A 24805-nucleotide genomic window follows, 5' to 3' on the forward strand; every position below is an offset into this window, starting at 1 on the left:
TTCTGCTGTCTTCAATAGTTTAAAAAATACCATACAGATTTCTTTAATTTAAAACAGCATTTTTGGAGATCTTTTATACTGGAGATACTGTTGTCCTAAAACAATAGCAACAACAAAGTAAATTAAAGCTGCAAGCAGCGATGATAGGGACCTCGCACCCGGGCTCACCGCCGCCCGGTGGCATCAGGATGACAGAGAACAGCGAACAGTAATAATTTAAGCCGATATATTAAAAATATCTGAGAAAATCACAGATTTATGCCAAACTTCCTCCTGTCAGCAGGTGGCGCTATAACACTGACTCATGACTGGCATGTAGATGTCTTCAGGAGAGGAAACTTATCAACCATGTGAAGTTTTAGGCAGATCGGACATTGTTTGGCTGAGTTATAAGCCAAACTGCCTTTTTTCAGCAGGTGGCGCTATGACAGACTCAATGTTGTTATGTAGATGTGTTTAGGAGGGGACTTTCATCAACCTTGTGAAGTTTCAGGCAGATCGGACTTTGTGTGGTTGAGTTATACTGCAAACTACCATCTGCCAGCAGGTGGCGCTATAACTGTGACTTAAGATTGGCATGTAGATGCCTTCAGTAATGGAATTTAATCAACTATGTGAAGTTTCAGGCAGATCGGAGTTTGTGTGGTTGAGTTATAAGCCAATCTACCTTCTGCCAGCAGGTGGCGCTATGACTGATTCAATATTGTTATGTGGATGTGTTCAGAAGAGGACTTTTATCAATCATGTGAAGTTTCAGGCAGATCAGACATTGTGTGGTAGAGTTATAAGGACTTCCTGTTCCATGGCGAAGCGTTGAGGTTTGTCATGCCACCACGGACACGCCCCTCTGCAAAAACTCTAGATCTTCACAATATATCATCGCTAGAGCTTTCAGATGACACCACTCTATTTTGGTGCTGATACGGGAAAGTTTGTGGAAGGAGTTTGTTACAGTGTCAAACATGTCATTTCCTGTAGCCAGCAGGTGGGGCTATAACTGTAACTGGATATCGGCACGTAAACCTGTTCAGGTCAGGACTTTTATCAAACGTGTGAATTTTGAGGCAGATCTGATAATGCATGCCTGAGTTATAACGACTTCCTGTCTTGTGGCGGATCATCAACGTTTGCGAGGCCGCCACGGACACGCCCATCGACAAAAACTCTAAAGCTTCGCAATTTAACATCACCAAGGCCTTTAGATGACAAAACACAATTTTTATTGTCAATCAGATAAAATCCCTAGGAGGAGTTCGTTAAAATATAACGCCTAGAAATGGCAAAAGAGCCACTTTTTCGCCACAGGAAGTTAAAAATATACGACTTCCTGTTGAGTTTGAGATATGGCTCCAAGAGACTTTTTCGTATGTTTTGCCATGTTTGAGGTGTGTGCCAATTTTCGTGCATGTGCGTGATTTGTAGATCGGGGGCTCGTCCGTTTAATTTTTATAGGTGGCGCTGTTGAGTCGTTTTGCCACGCCCACTTCAATATTGTTATGTGGATGTGTTCAAGAGATGACGTTTATCAACCATGTGAAGCTTCAGGCTGATTGGACATTTTGTGGTTGAGTTACAAGGACTTCCTGTTCCATGGCGAAGCGTTGAGGTTTGTCATGCCGCCACGGACACGCCCCTCTGCGAAAACTCTAGATCTTCACAATATATCATCACCAGAGCTTTCAGATAACACCACCCAATTTTGGTGCTGATACGATAAAATTTGTGGATGGAGTTTGTTACTCCGTAAATCATGTCATTTCCTGTGGCCAGCAGGTGGCGCCATAACTGTCTCTGGATATTGGCATGTAAACGTGTTCAGGTCAGGACGCTTATCAAGCGTGTGAATTTTGAGGCAGATCGGATAATGCATGCCTGAGTTATAACGGCTTCCTGTTTCGTGGCGAATCGTCAAAGTTTGCGAGGCCGCCACGGACACGCCCATCGACGAAAACTCTAAAGCTTCGCAATTTAACATCATCAAGGCCTTTAGATGACAAAACCCAAATTTGGTGTCGATCGGATAAAATTCCTAGGAGGAGTTCGTTAAAATATAACGCCTGGAAATGGCAAAAACGCCACTTTTTCGCCGCAGGAAGTTAAAAATATCCGACTTCCTGTTGGGTTTGAGATATGGCTCCAAGAGACTTTTTCGTATGTTTTGGTGTGTTTGAGGTGTGTGCCAATTTTCGTGCGTGTGTGTGATTCATGGATCGGGGGCTCGTCCGTTTAATTTTTCTAGGTGGCGCTGTCGAGTCATTTTGCCACGCCCACTTCCGAAGCCCATAACAAACGTAAATTTTCGCCACTTCTGAGGCGTGTGCAAAGTTTCGTGAGTTTTCGGGCATGTTTAGCCCCTCTAAATCGCGATTCATTCCGCGGAAGAAGAAGAAGAAGAAGAAGAAGAAGAAGAAGAAGAATAATAAACAGAGCAATTCCAATAGGGCCTACGCACCGTTTCGGTGCTCGGTCCCTAATAAACAAATCGTACACACAACGGTATGGCAGAAAATTTTGGTGGTTTGAAAGCCTTGATTTTTCCAAATCGCAGTAAACCTTGAAATTAGTTATCGTCCCATGCAACCCCAACATATTTTCTGTTTTACATTTTTAATTTCTATAGCTTCCAAAGAGAATGCAAAAAGAGCCACATATTGATTTATAATGGTATGATAGCTGTTTTAACATTAAGTTAAGAATGAATTGCCTCTTGTTACAGTTATGAAATAGTTTGATAGCAAGCAGGAAATCTTCATGGGCCAATGACATGACCACACTGAAATGGTCTACAAACAAGAATTAACATATAAAAGGTACTCCAGAGATTTGTGTGTGTATCTGAATGTTTGTCTTTTTATCTATACAACAAAGCAGGCGTTTTCCTTTTACCCTGAAATGATAATTCTCACTGTCAGGTGACCTTGAAAAGATCCAGCATAAGTGTGTCTAAGATATTCTGTCAGTTTGTCATGATAAAGCCTATTTATATTCGTTAGATTGATACGTATGCAATTTCATTTTGCTGCAACGCCCTATCAGGGCACGCTGCTGGTCACGGGACTCGCGCAGCCACGGTTTAGTCATTTCATTGGCGGACGACTAAACTATTCGTCGTTTGTATGGACGACAAAAATGCCCGTCAAAAATAGACAACCCTGATTGGTTGAGCGGCCGTTTCCTTCGCGTCCGTTTTATCTTAAGTCCCTCCCCACTGACATTGGAGCCGTCGACGAGGAAGACAGTAGGGTGATTAGTGTTTTCGGTTGTTCTCCCTCTGAGCACATTCAGCAAGCCATGGACGATTTCGATATGCTCAGTGCCCCTCAAGGAAGCGCAGGGAACGGTGTCGGGGCAGACGAGGACCCGGCGGCGGCATTTCTGGCCCAGCAAGAGAGCGAGATCGCTGGCATCGAGAATGACGAGGGCTTCAGCATCCTGGACAGCGGAGATGTGCCTTCGTCCCTGAGCCAAGACCAGGACGGTGGGTTTACACGACATATTATTTGCACCACATCGATGATAAAGATTAAAAGCGTGCTTTATAGTCTTAAATGCGAACGTTTAGAAAAAACACCAAAACAAAGAACTCCTTTATTCGCTCATTAGCCAGCTAGCCTTCATCTATGAAGTGTCGCGCGTGCAGATAACACTGCCAAAACACCGTCAAAATAGCCGCTTAAATGTATTAATGCTTCACACTGGACTGGTTGTTAAAGTAAGCAGGAAAATGGCGTTATCTGTTGTTAAGTCAGTCAGTTATCTATAAGTATTCCAGTGGTAGACCTCTTATTAAACGGTTTAATCGTAATTTTATTAGGTTTTAAAACAGATGAATGTTCCATTGAAACCCATTTGCCGCTCTATGTTTTGATTGATTATTCCAGTATATGGTGGTATCAGCGAAATTCGACTTCCTTAAACGCTGATGCTTTTTTTATTATATAATGACCTTTGGACTGGAGGCTGTATTTGTGTGTTCAAGTTCATTACGCTAACGTTAGACCAGACATCCTTTAGATTATTGAGGTAAATTTCGGTTTTATTTTTGCACATTGGGACTTTCTCTTTGATATAATTTCAGAAAAGTATTGTATGCTAATTCTAAATATGCATATTTCATTCATTTTCTTTTCGGCTTAGTCCCTTTATTAATCTGGAGTCGCCACAGTGGAATGAACCACCAACTTATTCAGCATCTGTTTTTTTTACACAGAGGATGCCCTTCCAGCTGCAACTCATCACTGGGAAACATAATTCTAAATAGCGAAATTATATTAGGAGCCAATGACTCAGTTGTTCTGTCAAATAAGTAGTGTTAATGTTGTTTTGATGTCATACTTGCAAGTGATTTCAAGCAGAATATTCAAAGTATCATGGTAAACAATATTGAGGTAAAGTTGGTTTCATATTCGCACATTCGTTCAGTGACAACTCCCTAAATTGTCACATGTAAGTATGACTTCAAAACAGCATTAGCTCTACTTATTTGACTGTGAACAATGTTGTACTTTGAAAGTTATTGGATGCCAATATGATTTCACTATTAGGCTTTTGCAAATAATTATTTTCTAAAACTGTTATTAAGGTGAAAGTCCGAATGTGTGTGTATAAAACCCAATTTACCCTATTGTAAACAATATAGGGAGCATGTCACAAGCTGTCACTGAATGAATGTTAAAATATAAAACCAGCTTTACCTAAATTTTTGGATTTATATGACAAGCAAAGCGTGTTCATGTTTGCTCCTTAACTTTATTCAAAGGTTAAAGTTAGGGATGCTCTAATCAGGATTTTTGCAGCCGATACAGAGTACCGATTCTGTTGCTTTAAGCTTCATAATAATTAAGTGGGGATCTCTCCTTACCTGAGAGAATAAATTAAGGAGGATGCATATAATCCCTTAGATACCTCTATTATAACCATTTACTATAGGTGTGAACATGTCAAGAAAAATTGGTAAGAAAAATGACTAATAATGCAATTTAGAAATGACAACAATCAGGAAAAACTTTGGAGTGCATATTTGATGCATGAGAAGTTAAAATGCAAACCTATAAATCCATTACTTCTTTACTAAAAGGAAACAGGTCTATAAACTACTGTTTATGGCGAAAACGTACAAGTGTTAAGTGTTTAAGTGTTTAAAGTGTTTAGGTGAAGTACCATAAGTTAAGTTATTAAATATTCTTGTAAAAAAATATAATTAAAAGTTTTTTTTTTATCTAATATTTCCAGCCACGTTTTAGTGAACTTGCAACATTGTCAAAAACACAGAACTTTCAGTTCTGAAAATACCTAAATACATGCGAGATCATTCAGATATTTTGCTCATCCCCAATTAAAACAAACACTTGCGATTAGTTCATGTAATCAGCCAGATCAGCGAGTACCGATTGAGTCATCAAACGTGATTATTGGCCGATACCGATCGATCGAAGCATCTCTAGTTAAATTGCTTATTGCTTAACAGGATATTTCTATTTCTTTAAATAAGTAAAGTTTAGCGCACATATGACGACTAAAAATGTTTGATTCAGTGGTTCAGATGTGCCTGTCATTATTATAAATGTTTGATTTAGGGTTGCATAGTACTGGAATTCGGTACTAATCGATACAGCAATGTTAAAAACCTCCATTTACCAGTGACCTTCACAGCCAATCACAGTCATTTCTGTTGAGCATGTGAAAACAACGGCAAATCCGCGCTGTTTAAGAACGTGCTTCATAGCACTCAAATGTCAGCGGGAAATAGACTATATAAAATTTCAGTATCGTGACAACCCTAGTTCGATTCGAATAACCAGTAATCCCAAAAAGTTTGTTGAAGGTTCAGTTGACTCGTCTTTGATTCAAAAATAGAGATTCCAAAACGAATGTTAGAAGGTTGCGGCTGGAAGTTAATGAAAATGATTTATATTATTTATTTAATTTCCTATTAATTATATTTTATTAACGTCTACCCCCATCCCAACCCTAAATCCACCTGCCACAGTAACAAAAAAACAGTAGTTGTACTGAATATTATTATTTTATCTACTAAATTACCAAATAAATTGTATTTTTTTGACATCTACTTCTACCCTAACCCTAAATCCAACTGCCACAGTATTGTAAAAATATTTATTATTGTCATAAAAATGCTTCTATATCATATATCGCACTTCAGGCCAGCCGTGTATCCTATCTACACTTTACTATGTTACAAATGCATCTGTAATTCCATACCCTGTCTTATAATTAGCAAATCATAGCATTCAATCATAGTTTCTATTGTAGAAATGAGTTAAAATTGATAAGTTCTAAATGCTTGAATATGCACTAGGTCTTAATGGTTCAGGTAAAGTTAGTGTTATTTTCACACATTTGTTCAGAGACAACCTCCCTTTATTTTTTTTATCATGATACCTCAAATATTTGGTCTGAAATTACTTGAAAGTATGGTCTGAAAACAACATTAGCACAGCACTATTTATTTTACTCTAAACAATGTTGTACTTTGAGAGTCAGTGGCTGCTATTATGATTTCACTTTTTAGAATTTGCAAACACTTTTCTAAAATTATATTTTTGGGGAGAAAGTCTGAATGTGCGAATATAAAACGATTTTATCTCAATGTTTTAAGGCCCTCTCAAATGTCCATCACAAGCATCTCACAGCAAAATGAGTCCCTACAGCACAGGTGTCAAATCCAGGTCCTGGAGGGCCACAACTGTGCACAGTTTAGCTTTAACCCTAATTAAAACACCTGATCAGATGAATTTAGTTCTTTAACCTTGTTTGAAATTTACAGGTAAGTGTGTTGAAGCATGGTTGCAACTAAACTGTGCAGAGCTGTGGCCCTCCAGGAGTTTGACACCTGTGCCCTCCAGTAACCAAACATTAAACAATTAAACTTTTTGATGTTAAATATGTAGATTTTAGTCTTTTTTTGTTTAGTTACAATAACAAGAGTATTACTAATCGCACATGTGTCCGATATTCCCTGTTCACTGGCTGTTGGCTTGAATGTTACCCTGGTCGAAAGGTTTGAATAAATGATGATAGGGATGTTGTTTCACTGGCACAAAGGCACAGTCTGACTTGAGTCTAGAATGACTGAAGACGGCAGTCTTGGAAGTAATATCCATGGCACTGTGCAGAAAAGCATAAAATCAGGCTTTAAAATCAATTTGCATGAATTGAACATTTTGATTATTTCTGATGTAAAACTCTGATTGCCTAATGAAAATGTTTAACTCGCTTCTAGTAAAGAAAAGTTAGCTACTTGATGTTTTCCACTGATTCAGGAAGAAAGGAAAAGAAGTCAGCAAAACCAGAGTCTCAGGCAGGCGGAAAGACTCCATATCCTGCTCTCAAATTCAGTATATATTCTTGGAAAATGGCTATTCTTTTACAACTGTGCATTCAGCAGATAGTTTTATCCAAAGTAACTTGCATTTCTTTCTAGTTATGTCTTTCTCTGTTTACCTTGGAAGTGAATTGCCAGTGTATGTTTCTTTAAAAAATTCTGTCTATGGCTGTACTTTGGGTGATTTGATGAATTATGAGATCTGCATGACAGTTTGACTAGACAGTAGTTATTTATTAACATGTTCTTTTTCTTTTATCCTTGCAGGTGGAGCAATGAATGGAGATCTGCATGGGGTAAGGCCTTGAATGCTGTATTTTGAATGCTCAATGCAATAGTACAAGCACTATTGAACAAACCTGCATTACATAAGAACCATATATGGTCATTTCATATTTATTACAATAAAAAAGTAAACATGCATGTCTCACAGCGTCTTGTAATAAACCCAGACAACAATCTAGTGTTTTTTTTAAAATATTTATTTCAATGAGTGCCCTTTAAAGGGTTAATACCTAGTGCCAAACCAACCTTGTTTTAGTTTTAATACATAGTAGTTGTACGTGTGAGTTTCTCTTGCATGTTTTTATACTGCAGTGTAAATACATCTGTAGTACATTTTAGTTTTTGCTAGTGTTGATAATAGCAAATGAACAAAAGACTAAATCTAAACCTTCTTTGAACTTTTGTTTCAGTTGAAGCACTGGTTTAAATAGCTGAAAAATTACTTTTGTATATTTAGCCAATATGTGATCATTAGCCTTATGAAGCCTACTGTAGGTTTGTTTTACTTTTGTGCTGTTATGCATCAGCAGTGTTGAATAAATGTAATATTTAATATCTGGATCATATGTGACGCATCTGTTTTTAATTTGATCATCTCTTAAGCCTGGTTTATGCTCCGCCTTCGCTTGAGTGTGCGTGGCGAATGAATGAGATGTTATCTCTGTGTTTGTGTAGGTTCACTTTGGGTGCGTGACAATTTCGGCTGGCGGAGTGCACAATTTTTATTTTTTGAGACTTGAGCGAACAGTTTGAGCGGTGCTGCGTTTGATTTAAGTTGAATATGAAATACTTTGAAGACATTTTGTCTGAAACAGTACGACTGTACAGACATCTTCATGATCCGTCCATAAGTGATCGTAGGGATTATCAGGTGGAAAATGATTATTGGCTAGAAATTGCAACAGCCATGGGAAAGAAAGTTTATTAAAACGTTTGGAAAAACCTGAGGGATAAGTTTGTTTTAGCCAAAAGAGGCCATGGCAAAAGTGGAGACTCGGGTACACAATTACAGAAATATATTTTTCCACCATTCACAGGTTTTACACTGATGCATATATTACAGTTTTAAATTTAAAAACAATTTAATAGTTACAAAACTGTAATTAGGGAAACAAATTATTTCTTTAATAACTGGAAAAAAAAATATCGAACCTATCGGTTTACAATGTACTGATGCCCTGTTTTACTAGGCTTTATTGGTGATAATGGTCAGAAATGTTGGACTAGGCTAAATCTGACACATCAACAGTATTTTTTTAGTAAGTGTACTTTTTTTTTTCTGCTTTTATTCTTGCCATAATTTAAAACGTATTTGAAGAGCAACGCATGCTCTGTCATTAACATTTTAATAAACGTTAATAGGTAAAAATGTTTGAGATATTAACAAAAGCATGTGATGCATCAAAGTTTGATAAAAAAAAATTCTTGAATGGTTATAAAAATGTTTATAATCATTAAAATAATGTATTAGAATAATTAGTTTAAAAATCTTGAATGATATTAATGCTCTAACATGGTTCCGGAAACTTTCTACTTCTCTGTTTTGTCTGTCTGATTTTACGGTGTGTTTCTTTTGACCGCCTCATGTCGTTTTAAAGAATATCTCAATGGCGAACGCGTCAAGTTTAAAAACCTTGTCCATTTCGTAAGTTGCGACACCGCTTCAGGCAAAAGTAAAAATCAGGCTTAAGTCTTCATTTAATGTCGTTAGTTACACAATTTGCCCCCTCAATAAAATAATACATTTAAACATTTACAATACATTTATTTATCATCTTACTTTAACCTATCAGATTTAAATGATTAATTACAGAATAACTGAGATCGATTTTTGCATTGTATCTAAATTGCCTTCCGCACTTTTCTCACTAATTTCCATGACAAGCTTTTAGATTGACTTTTAGAGTCAACCCAATTGTGTAATTTTCTTCTGCTTGGTGCTCTTCATATGCTATAAGAGTATATTACTTCTATATGACACATAATGTGTGTAAATGTCTATGTATTGTGTCAAATATGATACAATGCTTGATGGATGAACAAATAATTTTGACTCCAAATCAAATAAATTGTCAGGCTTTACATGCTGAGCAGAATTCTGAATGCCCAGTTTTACCAGTGACTCCTATTTTAAAAAGCCAGTTTTGTTTTTCCAATTCAAATATATAATAAAATTCATAAACATAATGGACAAATCCCTGATCCAGATACCAAAATTAAAATCTATCAACTAACTTGCGTTCTGGAATTGTGTGGCTTGGCTGTGTGTGTTCTGTAGGAGAGTAATGGCCCTTCAGATGTGTACGCGGCCATCTCCAGTGTGGATCGGTTGCAGGCTGAGCCGGAGAGCTTGAGGAAGTGGAGAGAGGAGCAGCGAGATAGGCTGGAGGAGCTCGGTAAACGCAAACCTGACCCCTGGATGCTTTTATATAGATGCATTTAAAGTTTGAAGTTCATTTAGGGTTGACGAATGTTTCTCTTCAGATGCGAACTCGCGTAAACAGGAGGCCGAGTGGAAAGAGAAGGCAAAGCTGGAGCTGGAGGAATGGCACACCAGGCAGAACGAGCAGCTGGAGAAAACCAAAGTCAACAACAGGTACAAAACACTGTTCGAGCAGAAGAAATCAACAAGGCAGGCCTAGTTTCTGGCTTTTGCTGTGCGATTACAAGAGCACAAGACCTGCACAGTTTAGTTTCAACCCTGCTTCAATACACTTACCCAGAGGTGTAAAACAAGCCTCAAGGACTCCATTAGTTTGATTAAGTGTGCTTAATAAGGGTCAAAGCTAAACTATGTAGAGCTAAGGACCTCCACAAACTGAGTTTGACACCTGTGCACTAGACAGTGCATGGCTCCCTTTATTACTCCATTTGTATATTAAAAAAAAGTTTTACACAGCATTAAAAAAAAAATATATATATATATATATATTTAAATAAATTTGCACCAAACAGAAAAACAATCAACATCAAACAAACAAACATCCCCAAACAAAGAAGCTCCATTTTTAAATACACAGCCGAGACATTATACCAGAAGAGGCACATCGCTAACAGTCTGCAAACAAATGGTGTTTGATCAAGTCCTCAATCGTCATACAAATGCACAGCAAGTGTATGCATAGGTTGAATACACAACTCCATAATACTCAAAATAAATAAGATTAATAAAAATGTAAAAAGTAAAATAGACAGTTAAAATAAATAAATAAATAAAATGCAACTCATTGGACACTCCCAGCATGAGTGATTGTAAAGATTTATCATCTTCAATAATATTGTAGGTTTTTTGATGTTGACTATGGCACAAAAATAGACTTGAATCGTATTACGTTCTTGTATTTTATAGAATTATCATAACCGTTTGATTAGATTTAATGTAATGATTTATTAGGGCTGCACAACATACAGTTTTAGCATCAATATTGCAATGTGTGCATCTGCACATAGATGTGTATATGTTGGTATTATATTTTAGTAAGAGCGATTATCCTGAAAACATGAAACTTGTGGATTCGAACCATAACAAAGTTTGTCATCTGCATGTGTTAATAAGTGAAAAAGCAAGCCTGATAAAGGTGACCCATACCCATCTATACTGTATTGTGCTGTACCACTCAGTGGCCATAATACAGATTCCTTGTATTTACCTATTTATTCAACAAATAAATGACTATACAGCGTTATCTTGCATATGATTATTCAATTTTTGTATCTGAATACTGTTTGACTCTCCAAAGAAACATAAAGCACTAGCTTTAATTTAGCCATATTTTTAAATGATAATTTATACATCATTCACACCCAGAATAATCCCCAATCAGTCTGAATAATAAAAAAAAAAAATTCCACATGAAGCTATTCAAGCTATCTGGTGAAGTTGTATTTATATCGCAATAAATACTGCAGGAAAACAACATATTTTTCCAATATCGTGCAGCCCTATTAATAATAATGACTTATTACTCACTGCTGCCACCTACTGCTGGTTTAAGTGCCATGTGTATTTATCCTTGACAGGATAGGTCAAGCTAATGTTCCAGCACAAAAGCACACCTTCAAGTACTCCAAGTACAATTGTAGCCATTTTATGATCCGAAAAGCACACTGAAGAAGCAGATCTGAGAGTCTGACCTTGTTCAATGGTCATGTGAGGTCACAAAATCATAGCTGGTCCAATCAGGAGCAGGTATTGTATCCATCATCGCTTTAGGATGTTGTGTTAGAATGGGGGGAAAAAGTGATGAGAAACTCTTGATCAGTTGGTGAAGCATCTGAGAACTATATTACAAGAACAGGTATTAAGTCAGAAATCAAATGTAACTTCAGTCACATGCTTTGTGCTTCCCATTCAGTCCCAGTGGAAAATTCACAAATGTTTTGGTACAAATGAAAATGCCACGTCTTCTTAAATCTCTTTCAGAATATCTGTCTTAATTCCTGTCAATGTGAAACGGTTGTCTGAGTTCTTTGTCTCTGTCTGTCTCTCTTATGTGTTCACGGTTTGTCATCTTGTATGTTCTTGGCCTGGTGTTAACACTGGCTCTGTATGAGTGTGGTTTTTCTCCTTTTTACCACTCTCTCTGTTCTCTCCTGCTTCGCTGCTCTCCTCTGGGACTTCCAGGGTGCTGGATGAGGATTTCTACAAACAACCCTTCGCTGATCTGATTGGTTATGTGTATGTTGCTAAAACTAACATCCTTTCTTTTCACATGCATCTCTCATTCCCTCGTTTCCCCGCATCCCATCTTTTTTTCCATCACCTGTTAATCTCACACATCTCTAACTAAACTCTTCGTTCACTTCATGTTTGAAGCCAGATAGTTTTTGTTCAACTAATCAGACCAATATTGTTGCACACTATGCATGTTGTTCATTTGTATATTTTTGTTTTAGTTTCATAGATTTTTTTATTTGTCTTGTCCAACATTTTTTTTTTTTAAATCAAGATCTTTTTTTTTTCCATGGTCATTCATAAAACGTTTAACTCATTATTTTTCTGTCATTTGTGTTGTGCTTTTTTTCATATTGTGTGAATTATTCCGATATTGAAGATATACTGTGTAAACATTTGTATAGATGATGATTAGTCAATGCTGTTTATTGTCTTTTATTAATATTAATTTAGATGATTCAATATGTTAGTGCTATTTAGTGTAGTAGAAGTAGTTGTGTTATCTGTAATGCAGTGAATTTCTTCCCTAAGTATTAGTGAATTTTCAAGCAACTACGTCTCTGGCTGATCTTAAAACCAGCGGATCAGTGAACTAGCCAGATATTGAATGCTAAAAAACAAAAATGTTTTTTAATGCTTTCTAAAACTAAGTCTGATATGTTTTTGGATATATTTGTGTTTTGGGTGTCTTAGAGGTGCACTAGGCCTTTTATTTTCTTTTAGTATAAATAATAGTAATGGGTTTATTATTAGAATATACTATAAAAGCTCTCTCTATAAACAAACTGTTGAATTGAATTGCTTTTAGGGCTTTAAGATATCTGTGATGTGGAAAATGTAGAAGAGATCCTGTCAAAACTGTGCAAAATGAAATAAATGTACAAATTTTGGATCAAAAGTCGAAAAGTATACCTCATTAAATCAAGTTTGACAAATTATAAATGGCAAAATGTATATTTGTATATATTAACTGTGTGTTCACACAGAATGCGGTGAGAGCGTTTAGTTTGGTCTGGTGACAAACACTGTCTGGGTTTACTGCTCCACTGGCAAGAGCGCCAAAATTCGCTGCGTTGATCTCATATTTAAAGGGTCCGCTGCAGCGAATCGGTTACCTTCCCGCATAAAAAACATGCTTTTATCAAATTCACATAACTGGAAGATCAAGTTGTTGCACGTGGTGTGGCTTTGCTCTACTTATTCAATATGTTTCTTAATGTCAGAAATATTTTGAAGCAGCAATACTGTTTTGTATTGTCATTACAGATAGCATGAGATTTCCGCTTTTTTAAAGAAAAAAAAAAATAACATTAATGCACCAACTCGCCAGTAATGTTGTTTTAATGTAAATTCCTGTAAGAAATTATCGTTAACAATCAGAAATCTGGCGACAGAGACAATCAAACCCATGGGAACAATTGTCGTCGGAACCAAAGTTCACATGACTGTGTTCTCTTGAATTCTCTGTAGCGGTCTGTCTACATTTTGATTTGTTGCCACTGAACAGTGTCAAAGCTCTTTACCATGAAGTTCACTTGATTTCAACCAAAGTCTTTTTAAGGCAAGTCATTTCACTTGGCGGCCATCTTTGAAATGTTTGGGCTTTGTGTTTAAACAGGGAAACGTTAAGTTCTCCAAAATTGCTCGCCAAGCTTATGATAAAATTTCATATTACAAATAACCACTAAAATTAAACAACAACTATCGCTTTACTTTTATTTCTAAACATTTGAATCACATAAAATCTGCAGAAAGTCACACCTGGTCCGAGCCCCTCCCTCTGAGAATCCTCAGTCTATAGAGATCACTGATTGGCTACTGTAGTAGAAGGCGGGGCTTTATTTGCCATATTGACGTTACACTTTTCCTCGTCTTGTGTCACGCGTCTTGTGTTTTCTATAGTCTTTGTTCCAACTCTCCTTTACATCCACACCAGGGAAGATGCGCCTCCTCACTTATCGTCGGCAACTCCCATCAAAAACGAATGACTTGCGGCGACTTTGACGCTCTTGCCACTTTTTTTGTGAACGCAAAGTTGTATCATGACGACAAATTTCATAAAATATATATAATTGTATTGAATTTTATGTTTATAATTTAAATTGAAACTTTTATACATTTAACATTGAAATGTATATAACTTATATAAATTTATATAATAAAAACATAATTTTAATTGTTAAATGTAAAACTGCTTGTAATAAAAGTTAGTTTTCAATTTATTACAAAATTTTGGTTAATAGAAATTACATTAACATTACATTTTTAATACATTTAGGTATATTTAAAATTGTTTTGTTGTTATTATTATTGTTATTTAAAAAAGTCTTTGTGCACCTTTTATCTCATAACTGGCACTTCGGCCGGACACCTAGTTGCTTCAGTTAGACAGTTTTCTTTATTTAGAAGTATGTTGTGCATAGGTTGAGCAGAGCTGTCCCAGGCTAGAACTGTAACTGTCCTCTTAGTTCTGCAGCCCTCATGCTCATCACAGACCTCTTACTGCTTCTGCCTATTCTGCAGAACTAGCACAAACACTAGCTGCTTTTCTTTTTTGCTTGGTAAACATCTCTCAACTGAAGCGCCAGTTGAGATTGCTGAATGCCATATAAGCGGCTCACACACACACACACACACACACACACCTCAATGACGGCTGCAAGCTAAGCGCACTTAGAACAACACCCCTAAGATGACTTGGGTTTTGAACAGTGCATGCCTGCTTTGGTCATCTGCATAAATCTCATTTCTTTTGGTTTTCTATATATCTGACTTGTGATCTGTTTCTCCTTGTTTTTCTTTTCTCTATGCACCTTTAAGCACTCACATTAACCATCCTTGCTACCGCCTAGACCAGTTAAGTAAAAAAAGAAAATGACAATAACCAAAAAAATCTTAAAACAAGACAAGAAATCCAAATATGCTCAGGAAACAAGCCACTGACTGCAAATTGATATACACCAATGAATTGCTGTCTTTATTACCATCAAGATGTTTCTCTTCTAAAGTTTCTAAGATTCTGGATGTCATTTTGTGGTGATGTGTTGGTGCACTAGTCCTGTGCGTTGATGTAATTGATTGTGACCGTGATTTACCTCATTGGCTTTTCATACCCATTTTGCTGTGTATACTGTGTGTGTATATATAGTGGAGAGGCTAATGCAACTCTACTAGACTGAGTCCACGGCAGCGGAAAGGGTTGGTAACGGGAATAGTCCAATATGGTTTCAAAAACCTTTAGTGTGTTTGGCTTGCCAGAAACTTGGTTTAGTTCCCCTCCCCCATGCTCAGCAGAAGGCCCCGCTTTTGGTCACTGCCAAACGCATGGCACGTTCAGCCTTTGCGCAAAGATTTAGTGGTTAAAATAAGCCAATGGGCCTGTCAATCGATACATTGAAGGCTCATTAGCGTACGCCGTTCCTCTGACCCTCAAGAGACGAGGAACATCCCTTAATTCAAAGTGCGACCAATTGTTTTAACCGACTGAATCGCTGCAAAACTTTTTAATTATGGCTGTTCTGGAAACCTTTTCCTGCCTTCAAGATGGAGACTAGTTCTGGTAATGGTGGGTTGGGGGCATGATGCTCAAACTACCATCTGTTTTGGATGTGGTCACTTGAAGAATGTCTCTGAATGTATCGATGGATGGAAAATAAGCACCTGGACGCTCCTGCTTTTGGCTCACGCACCTCTAACCTCCTAACCAAAAAGCTCCTGGTGAAACATTTCAGATTTTAGACAACTCCTTACTGAGTTCTTTGGAAATTGATCGTTTGAAGTTCTGGAGGCTTTGAAGGAGGTCAGCGGTGCTGCGCTCAAGCAGGACGGGTCTGCGAGTGTTCCCCGTGTCTATCTGAAGCTGATTTTGGTTTGTCATCGGCAGGGCGGCTGAGGAAGCCATGGTGTCGGAGCTGGATGAAAACAGTCCTGGCACAGAATGGGAACGTGTGGCGCGTCTTTGCGATTTCAACCCTAAATCCAGCAAGCAGGCAAAGGATGTGTCCCGCATGCGTTCAGTGCTCATCTCTCTTAAACAGGCTCCGCTCGTCCGCTAAACAGCTTCAAAGTAAACGAAAATCCAACAATCCCAGCAACCATTGGGTTTCACAACATCGATTTCCTTTGTGGCCCTATCCCAATGGCTTTGAGCTCCATATATGAATAATCTATATTATATTATATGTATGTGTAATATGATATAGTTATGTCTATAAATATTTCATCTATAAATATATACATGCATACATAAATATATATAACAATGTTTTTATTTTTGGTGTCTATTTTATGGACCAAACTCCATGTTCCACCTATTTTTCCCCTCGCCGTGTAGAGCCAGCGTGTGGCATTGTGACACTATCGATCTATGCATTTCCCTCGTGAATCTGTTGGGGAATCCAGTACTGACGTCTTGTGTATGTTGTATACAGATGGTGTGCGTGTGTGTGACTGTACATAAAGACTGGTCTTCTACACTTCATTGTGAGATTATGGCACAAGTTGTTGTTGTTGTTGTTAAACAGAGCTGTACCCCGGTAAACGTTAACTCATGTTGTCCATTCTGTTTCAGTTTGATTAAACACATTTGAAATGGTAAGTGTTTGTGTGTCGCCACCATTTTATTTGCACTGTTTGGAGGAAATCGTGAGATCTGCTTTTTCTTTAAGTTTTCTTAAAAATCCTTTACTTAAAGTGAAGAAATGTAGGTTTAATTTTAAAGTTGCTGTATATACATTTTTGACTCTACTAAAGCATCAAAATACCATAATATGTTTGCAGATATTTGAGAAACATGCCAAGTAAATATACTTGTTTATCTGAAAAACAATGCTGAAGTCAGATATTCTGCTTTTATAAATGTTCATTACGTGCCAAAACGACTGTCTTTGTTTTGGGTTTTTTAACCTGCACATTGCCAGTTTAGCCAATTATAATTCAGCACCCCGGGTTGCCTCGGTGGAAAACCAAATATTTCATTCATTCAGTCAGGAAGGCTCTCAGAGCATGTGCCTGTGACCAAAAGGTGACCTCTGGTGGACAGTAGCAGACTCCTAAATGAGACGCAGATTCAAAGTTCCACATGAGGTTATTATTTAGCAAATAATATAAAAATATGAACATAAGCATTAGGTGAGCAGGTTACACTGTAACCCTGTGTCCTAACAACATGCTACGTGACGAGATTTGCAGTGATACGCAATTTGGCTGTTTGCACCAGACGAAACAACAGAAATTTAAATCCAGCCATTCAGAAGCACAGAATATGCACTCACTCACGAAATGGTGAGGATGATTAATTAATACATATTAAACCTCTTTAACATTATGAAATGTAGATGCTGAATTACTTTGTGTTGGTTTTAATTCTAAAATTATATTTTTAACTGTTTATTTTCAAGATCTGAGGTGAACTATCTGCTGCTGCTGTCAGTAGTATGGCAATAAATGTCATGTAAAATGGCATTCAAACTCACATTATTTTTATACATTTAACACTGGATAACAATTATTATACATTTAACACTGGATAAAGCACATGAGGTGATCATTGTCAGTTTTCTGTTGTTCAGCTGTGAGAAATAGAAGCCGAAGAAGGACAAAAACCCCTTTTAATATGGAGAATATTTCCACTATTGCGTGCCGTTGCTTTTATTTAGAAGATGATTTAAATCAGCCTTTAGTCTCACTCATCAGACTTGGGTTTTTTTTTTTTTTTTTTGGTCCTCAATCTGGCAACATGCACTTGCGTTTGTTTTGATCCAGCAATGCAATACCTATTTCAACCACTGGGTGTCAAACATATACTGCACCTTTAAAAGTCACATTTAAAAAAAATTCAAAGAAAAATAATAAATTTATAAATTATTATAATGATAACATATTAAATCATCTGATACTTGTAAAACCAACTGGTGACCTGTTGCTGAAATATTGTGAAAAAATCTAGATTATTAATGCATGTCTCATGATTTCATTTACAATCTTTATTCTGGTAAGTCTAGGGAAGCCAGTCTGCCACATAAAATAAAATTACACATTTCATTATTTCATTGTGTTATCATTAGAAATGTGTCAATTGTTATTGTGGTATTTATATATAAAAAAAATCATTTATACCTTTAGATTGAAAGATTTTCCCCTTCTAAACTGTATTAGATTGATGGGAGTATGGCTATTGTGACCATAGATGTTGAACTCATACTCAAATGTGACAGAATAAGGCTTCCTTTATGAAAAGTACATTATTTAGTTGAGCGAAAACATTTAGAGACAGATTTATACAAATATTTGGTTAACTCTCACTCAAAATAATTGGGTTAAAAATACCCCAACATAGAACCCAACTATAGGTAATTATAGCAACTTCCCAACTATAGGTTATATAATTTAACCCAATGCATTGGGTGATTTTGATTAAATGATATTTTCCCCATTTTTACATTATGGCTGTGTAAATATATAATATATATATTTTTTAAAAATATTGCAAAATGCTTAATTTCCGTTACATTTCAGTTGCAGACACTTTTAAAATAAATCAAGAATCACGAACAATAAAGAAACAGAACAAAGTACAGGCAGTTATAAACTGCAAGCAGAGAATCCTCTGTTGATGGAGCACAATATGAAGCTGTGTGTGCTGTAGTGACCATCCAGCAGCTGCAGCAGGCTTCACTCAGTGTCTACAAGGACAATACATTTTTACCACTCCTCTATCTAATAAAAGATGGTTTTGGATAGTGAAACGGATATAAAAAAAAATGACAGAGATCATTTGATATATATATATATATATATATATATATATATAATTGCGTTAAAGCTTGAATAAACTATAACGCTAATCGGTTAAATCAGTTAACTGTTTCTAAATTCTAATTTTTACCCTAACTGGTTGAGTTTTTAATAAATAACCAAATAAGGGTTAAAGGGTTAAAACAAAACACAAAATATGTTTAACTCAACCATTGGGTTAAATAAATGACCTTTTTTAGAGTGCCTGATTTTAAAAAGCAGATGGAGCATCTCTGGTCTGTTCAGACTTACTTAAAGGGGAACAATTTGAAATATTAGTTTGACATTGAATTAAAGATGAAAGGAGCAAACATTCAACAACCCTGTAGTGCAAACGGTCACATTTATTGGCTGTCTTTTACAATGGCACAAGTTTAAAACCAGCACAATGAAATGCGTTTAGAAAAACCATAAACTCAATCATTCATCAATATAGGTTTGGTCATCTTCTAAACCATTTGTCAGATAAAGTAATGCAAAGACTCCAGCATGGCCAATTAAGATGTGCTTAGTTACCAATTTCACTACAGCAAAAAACTCCCAATTTTTAATTCAGTCATAGTAATAAGCCAATCAATTCATTCATTGCAGAGTTCTTCCAATGGAGTGATTAAAAAAATCTTCATTAAAGGTTTTCTGACAAAAACTGCTGCTGTTCATCTATGCTAAAGTCTCCAGATCCATCATGGATGCCGCTTTTCTCCGTTGTGACATCACACTCAGCTGAAAGAGAGATGGGGGAGGGTGTTCAGTACAGATTCTGAAGAGAAATTGATTTATACCAGCAATAGACCAGCATGTCACATACGTTTACACACATTGCTTTTCTAAAATGCAGTAAAAGCAGCAGCCCGAGCGAGAAGCATTTTCTGTTACAATCTGTGTTTTAAAATGAAAACACACAAGTGTAAATGCCCCCTATTTGCAGGGTTTTGTCTGGTTCAAAATGAGGAGGTGGCGTCCAGATCATGAATATTTTGCTACAGTTATTCTCCCTAAAGAGCTCTCTCATTTAACAAGGCTAACATCAAATGCAGTAAACACATGACCAGTGCTTGAGCTTTAGTTGGGGTCTGTCATATATATTCAGTTCTGCATTTGCTTAGATATTAGATAACAATTAAACAATTGTCATTTGTCAATTAGCAGTGCATTGTGGGATTGTAACTCTTGTTTTAAACTATGCCTCTGAAGTAAAACATTGTACTGTTGTGCTTCTCCTCATAGTGGTTCATTAGTTAAAGTGTGTAGAATATGGCAGACGTTCACCTGTTGTGAAGCACTTGCTGCACGCTGCTCTGCCTGAGAAAGACGCCGCTGTAGACGAGTGTTCTTCTCCTGCTGTTCTGAGACCTGCCTCTCAAACTACACAAGACCACAACCACAGACTCGATCACTCACAGGATATATTACAGGCACAAACAAAGGTGTGCATTATTATTTATCTATGACTATAGCGAGATCAAATATCACTCATTCACTGATCTGTTCAGCCACTTGATTGGTTTCTAAATCAATCAATTATTTTGAGCAAATTGTTGAATCAATAAATCCCTCATACAAACGGGAACTTCTGCCACCTATTGGCACAAACACAACATTGGAAAAGAATACAGCAGAATTTGGAAAAAAACATTCATTATTGCTAATTAAAAAGTTTTCCCAAACCATAAATAAGAAATGTTTGTGGATCTTGCCCACCTCCAGTATCTTCTGATGATCAGCTTCCATCTGGATCTCTAGTTCCTGAACGCGTTGTTTCTGTCTGTTCAGCTCTGATCTGTAACCAGCAGTCATTTCAGTTTAACCAGGGTTCCCACACTTTCAAGAATTTTTAAAGCACCATTAATTTTAAATCAAGCACCTTTGTGATTCATACCCCAGCTATAGTATATGTAGCACCATGAAAGTCCTTTCACTTACACTAATCATTTATTTATATTAAAAGTGTCAAGAGTCATTTTAAAAAAATGTTCAAAGAACTTTATTAAAATTTGTTGAACGCAATAATGGTAATATTCAAATGTAATTCCTGAAATATTGAGCAAATGTGTATTATTTGTCAGTGTTATTGTACAAGATTTATTACAGGGTTTTTTTCATTCTATTTTTCACAATTGAGTACAATTGTTGAAATAGCACCATAAACCAATTTTATTTCTAATTTAATTCAAGCACTTCCAAGGATCAACTATGTTTATATATTACAAAATAAATAAATGATATATATATATAGATAGTCACCTTTCAATTATAAGGTTCTGTCTGACATTTTTGTCAAAATTAAGTTATTGACATTCTCATTAATTGACAACACATTACATTTTAAGACTTTTTATAAAAAACAAAACAAATAAAAGCTCAATATCTCAAAATCATTCAGAACGCAGATAGAACCTTATAATTGCAAGGTGACGATATATATATATATAGTTTCAATCAGAATTATTAAACACTGAATTATTATCCCCCATTTATTTTTTCCCCATTTTTTGTTTAACGGGGAGCAGATTTTTTTTCAACACATTTCTAAACATAATAGTTTTAATAACTCATTTCTAATAACTGATTTATTTTATCTTTGCCATGATGACAGTACATAATATTTGACTAGATATATTTTTAAGACACTTCTATACAGCTTAATGTGACATTTAAAGGCTTAACTAGGTTAATTAGGTTAACTAGGCAGGTAAGGGTAATTAAGCAAGTTATTGTATAACGATGGTTTGTTCTGTAGACTATCGAGAGAAAAAAAATTTGGTTAAAAGAGTTAGTAATTTTGACTCTAAAATGGATTTTTTTTTAAATTAAAAACTGCTTTTATTCTAGCCAAAATAAAACAAATAAGACTTTCTCCAGAAGACAAAAATATTATCAGACATACTGTGAAAAGTCCCTGAATCTGTTAAACTTTGGTAAATATTAAAAATAAAAATCAAAAATAATTCTAATAATTCTGACTTTAACTGTATGTATGTATGTGTGTGTGTGTATATATATATATATATATATATATATATATATATATATATATATATATATATATATATATATATATATATATATATATATATATATATATATATATAATTTTAAGCCTACTTAAATACTTAAAAGTTAAAAAAGGATAATAATTCATATGTAATTTTACCAATTCTTAAAGCATTCTAGGAGCAATCCATTTAAAACATACATTCATATTATTTTCAATAAAAATGTGGTATATGATATATTTAGCTGATAACTGAAATTTGATACATTTTTAATGAACATGAACATGTAAGTCTTGTATTGTAAACTTGTTGTATGTGTTCAGATGTGTTCACTGTATGTGTCTGTTCAGATCACTAACTGTAAATATGAGTAACGGTGAATCTCGCCATGGCAAACTATGCATCTGTGGGATCTGTGTGTGTCAAGTGTTTAATATGTGTTGACCTGAGGCTGTTGAGTTTCTGCTGGAAAGCCTGTGTGAGGTTTTTGGCCTCGTCTTTGTATCGGCTGATGGTTTTCTGCTGAGCGAGCAGAAGTCTGGTCAATCCAGCGCTGGAGTTTTTACTGCTCTCCTCCATCTCTCTCAGCCTGGACTCCAAACCCTGCTCTTTCACACACAGCTCCTGCTGCATTGAAGAAACCTGCGTGCGCACACACACAACCAAATATCTGTTGCTAAAAAAGATGCAGTTCTCTACACTTTTAGCACTTTGGTTTTTCCTTATAAATGAATGCTGGGTGATCTAAAAACTTCAAAAATGACGTTCACTTTTAATTGGCTCACTTTCTGGTCAAGCAAGACGCAGGTTAGTATTTTTAGTAGAACATTAAAGAAGGCTTTCAGCTGAAACTATAGTTTGGGATAGTTCACCAAACAAAAATCAAAATTTTGTCATCTTTTATTCACCCTACATTTGTTCCAAACCTGTTTCTTTCTTCTGTTGAACACAAAACAAGGTGTTTTGGAGGATGTTGGACGCCAGCATTCTTCAGAATATCTTGTTTTGTGTTAAATAGAAGAAACTCAAACAGGTTTTAGAACAAGTCGAGGGTGAATAAAAGAATTTTCATCCTTGAGTGAATTTTCCCTTGACTTTTGTTTATAAAGTTACAAATAGTTTAATTTAAAAAACAAATGTAGTTTGTACATACTGTTTTCTATATGGAATGCAAAAACTTTGAAGCTCAACATCTCAAAACTCAAAAATTCCAAGGTGACGATTTGTGAAGTCATTTTTTGAGCGCACAAGTGTTCAGGGAGCTTCATATGAATGCAGTTGAACCACTGAAGTCACAGTGAATGCGTTTGGTTCCTTTTCTGAACTTTGAAAGTGTCATGACCATTTCTGTCTATGGAGGATGAGGGAGCTCTCAAGATTTCATCCAAAATTCCTTCATTTGTGTTCTGAAGATGAACAAAGATCTCAGGGGATTGGAACGTCATGCGGGTGAGTGATTAATGAATTCATTCATTTTCTTTTTGGCTTAGTCTCTTTAATAATCTGGGGTCGCCACAGCAGAATGAACCGCCAACTTACCCAGCATTTGTTATACGCAGTGGATGCCCTTCCAGCTGCAACCCAACACTGGGAAAGACCCATACACTCTTACATTCACACACATACACTACGGCCAATTTAGCTTATCCAATTCACTTATACCACATGTCTTTGGGCTGTATTTGAATAGTTCTGAGGTTGGGGTTAGGAATTGGGTAGGTCAGGGCGATATTATAGCTTTATATTACACTACTCCACAATTAAAATTTACACTGGTAGCAAAATCTAATGGGTAGGATCAGAGGTAGGACAATCTGACAAGATAGAACAAATTGTCAAAACAAGGGTTTCCTGTCGAGAACGAGAAAACAGACTAATGTCATCCCACCAACCTGATTTCACCAATTAGGTCATGGATTGCCTAATAATGGATTGCCTAATTCTGATTGGCCGATTGGAATGTTGTTCCAGGATCAACATAGATGTTAATCCAGGAACAACATTCCAATCGGCCAATCAGAATCAGGCAATCCATTAACTGTTTATGTTAAGTTTAGGCTTACAGTTTATACACTTCTACATGATTGTTATCCAACTATTTTTCCCCTCTGATTTTGTTAATAATTTACAGTTATGGTTGGGTTAAGGGGTAGGGAATAGCTATGGATTATATTTTCGAACAAAAATGATGTTCCAGGATCAACACAGATGTTAATCCAGGATTGCATCATACTTGGCAAAATCATGACATTCACTGCCACCCACGGGTGCGAAAAAAGACAGAATGCACACTTTCATTTCAGACGGCTTTTGTCCGGTTGGTGTGTTCTTGGATTTGTTTTGGTCTAGACAGAATCAATTGTGAGCTGATCGGAAGCGACAACGCAGTAGGGATAGTCAGCGCTAGTTGTTTGGCGTGGATTTGGTGTATCCTGGCCCTTCAGTATTCTATTTTTCAAATCGGTCACCTGTTGTTTGGCTCTTCTCTGAGCGAGCGCACACTCTTTTCGCAGTGCTTCCATGTCTCTGTGCATCTGCTGGTTCTCCTGCTGCAGTGTGAGTCTCTCCTCACTGACCGCTGTGCTCTCCTGTCTGGCAGTGGTCAGCGCTGACTGAAGCCTCCGCACTTCCTCCTGACAGCGAGAAAGCTCTTCTGAATATCTGCACACACGTCACAGGAAGCGGAACGACGTTATGGATTCACCTGCG

General features: G+C 36.4%; 2 protein-coding genes across 10 annotated transcripts in view; one reads left to right on the top strand and one right to left on the bottom strand.

Moving 5' to 3' along the window:
- The first annotated feature begins 3213 nt into the window (after positions 1-3213).
- clta (clathrin, light chain A) lies at positions 3214-16902 on the top strand. 3 transcript variants are annotated; one of them, NM_213045.1, is given in 7 exon segments: positions 3231-3478; positions 7613-7641; positions 9909-10026; positions 10115-10226; positions 12255-12308; positions 15126-15161; positions 16189-16902. In NM_213045.1, coding segments are annotated over 7 exon segments (708 nt in total). In that variant the 5' UTR covers positions 3231-3291; the 3' UTR covers positions 16361-16902.
- A 2524-nt stretch (positions 16903-19426) lies between these two features.
- sclt1 (sodium channel and clathrin linker 1) overlaps positions 19427-24805 on the bottom strand; it is a 30378-nt gene continuing 24999 nt past the window's right edge. For 4 of the 7 annotated variants that reach the window (XM_073949398.1, XM_005159812.5, XM_021476006.2 and 1 more), the window contains exons 18-22: positions 24565-24757; positions 22542-22738; positions 20802-20880; positions 20370-20465; positions 19427-19823 (exon numbers count right to left, since the gene is read on the bottom strand). In XM_073949398.1, the coding sequence (XP_073805499.1) occupies positions 19761-19823; positions 20370-20465; positions 20802-20880; positions 22542-22738; positions 24565-24757 (628 nt within the window). In that variant the 3' untranslated portion in view covers positions 19427-19760. Of the gene's footprint in view, positions 20019-20144; positions 20466-20801; positions 20881-22541; positions 24039-24176; positions 24758-24805 lie in introns of all 7 variants that reach the window. The other 3 variants (XR_012405483.1, XR_012405484.1, XR_012405482.1) reach the window with 2 other exon arrangements.

This window comes from Danio rerio, chromosome 1 (assembly GCF_049306965.1).
Source record: "Danio rerio strain Tuebingen ecotype United States chromosome 1, GRCz12tu, whole genome shotgun sequence".
Lineage (NCBI taxonomy): Eukaryota > Metazoa > Chordata > Actinopteri > Cypriniformes > Danionidae > Danio > Danio rerio.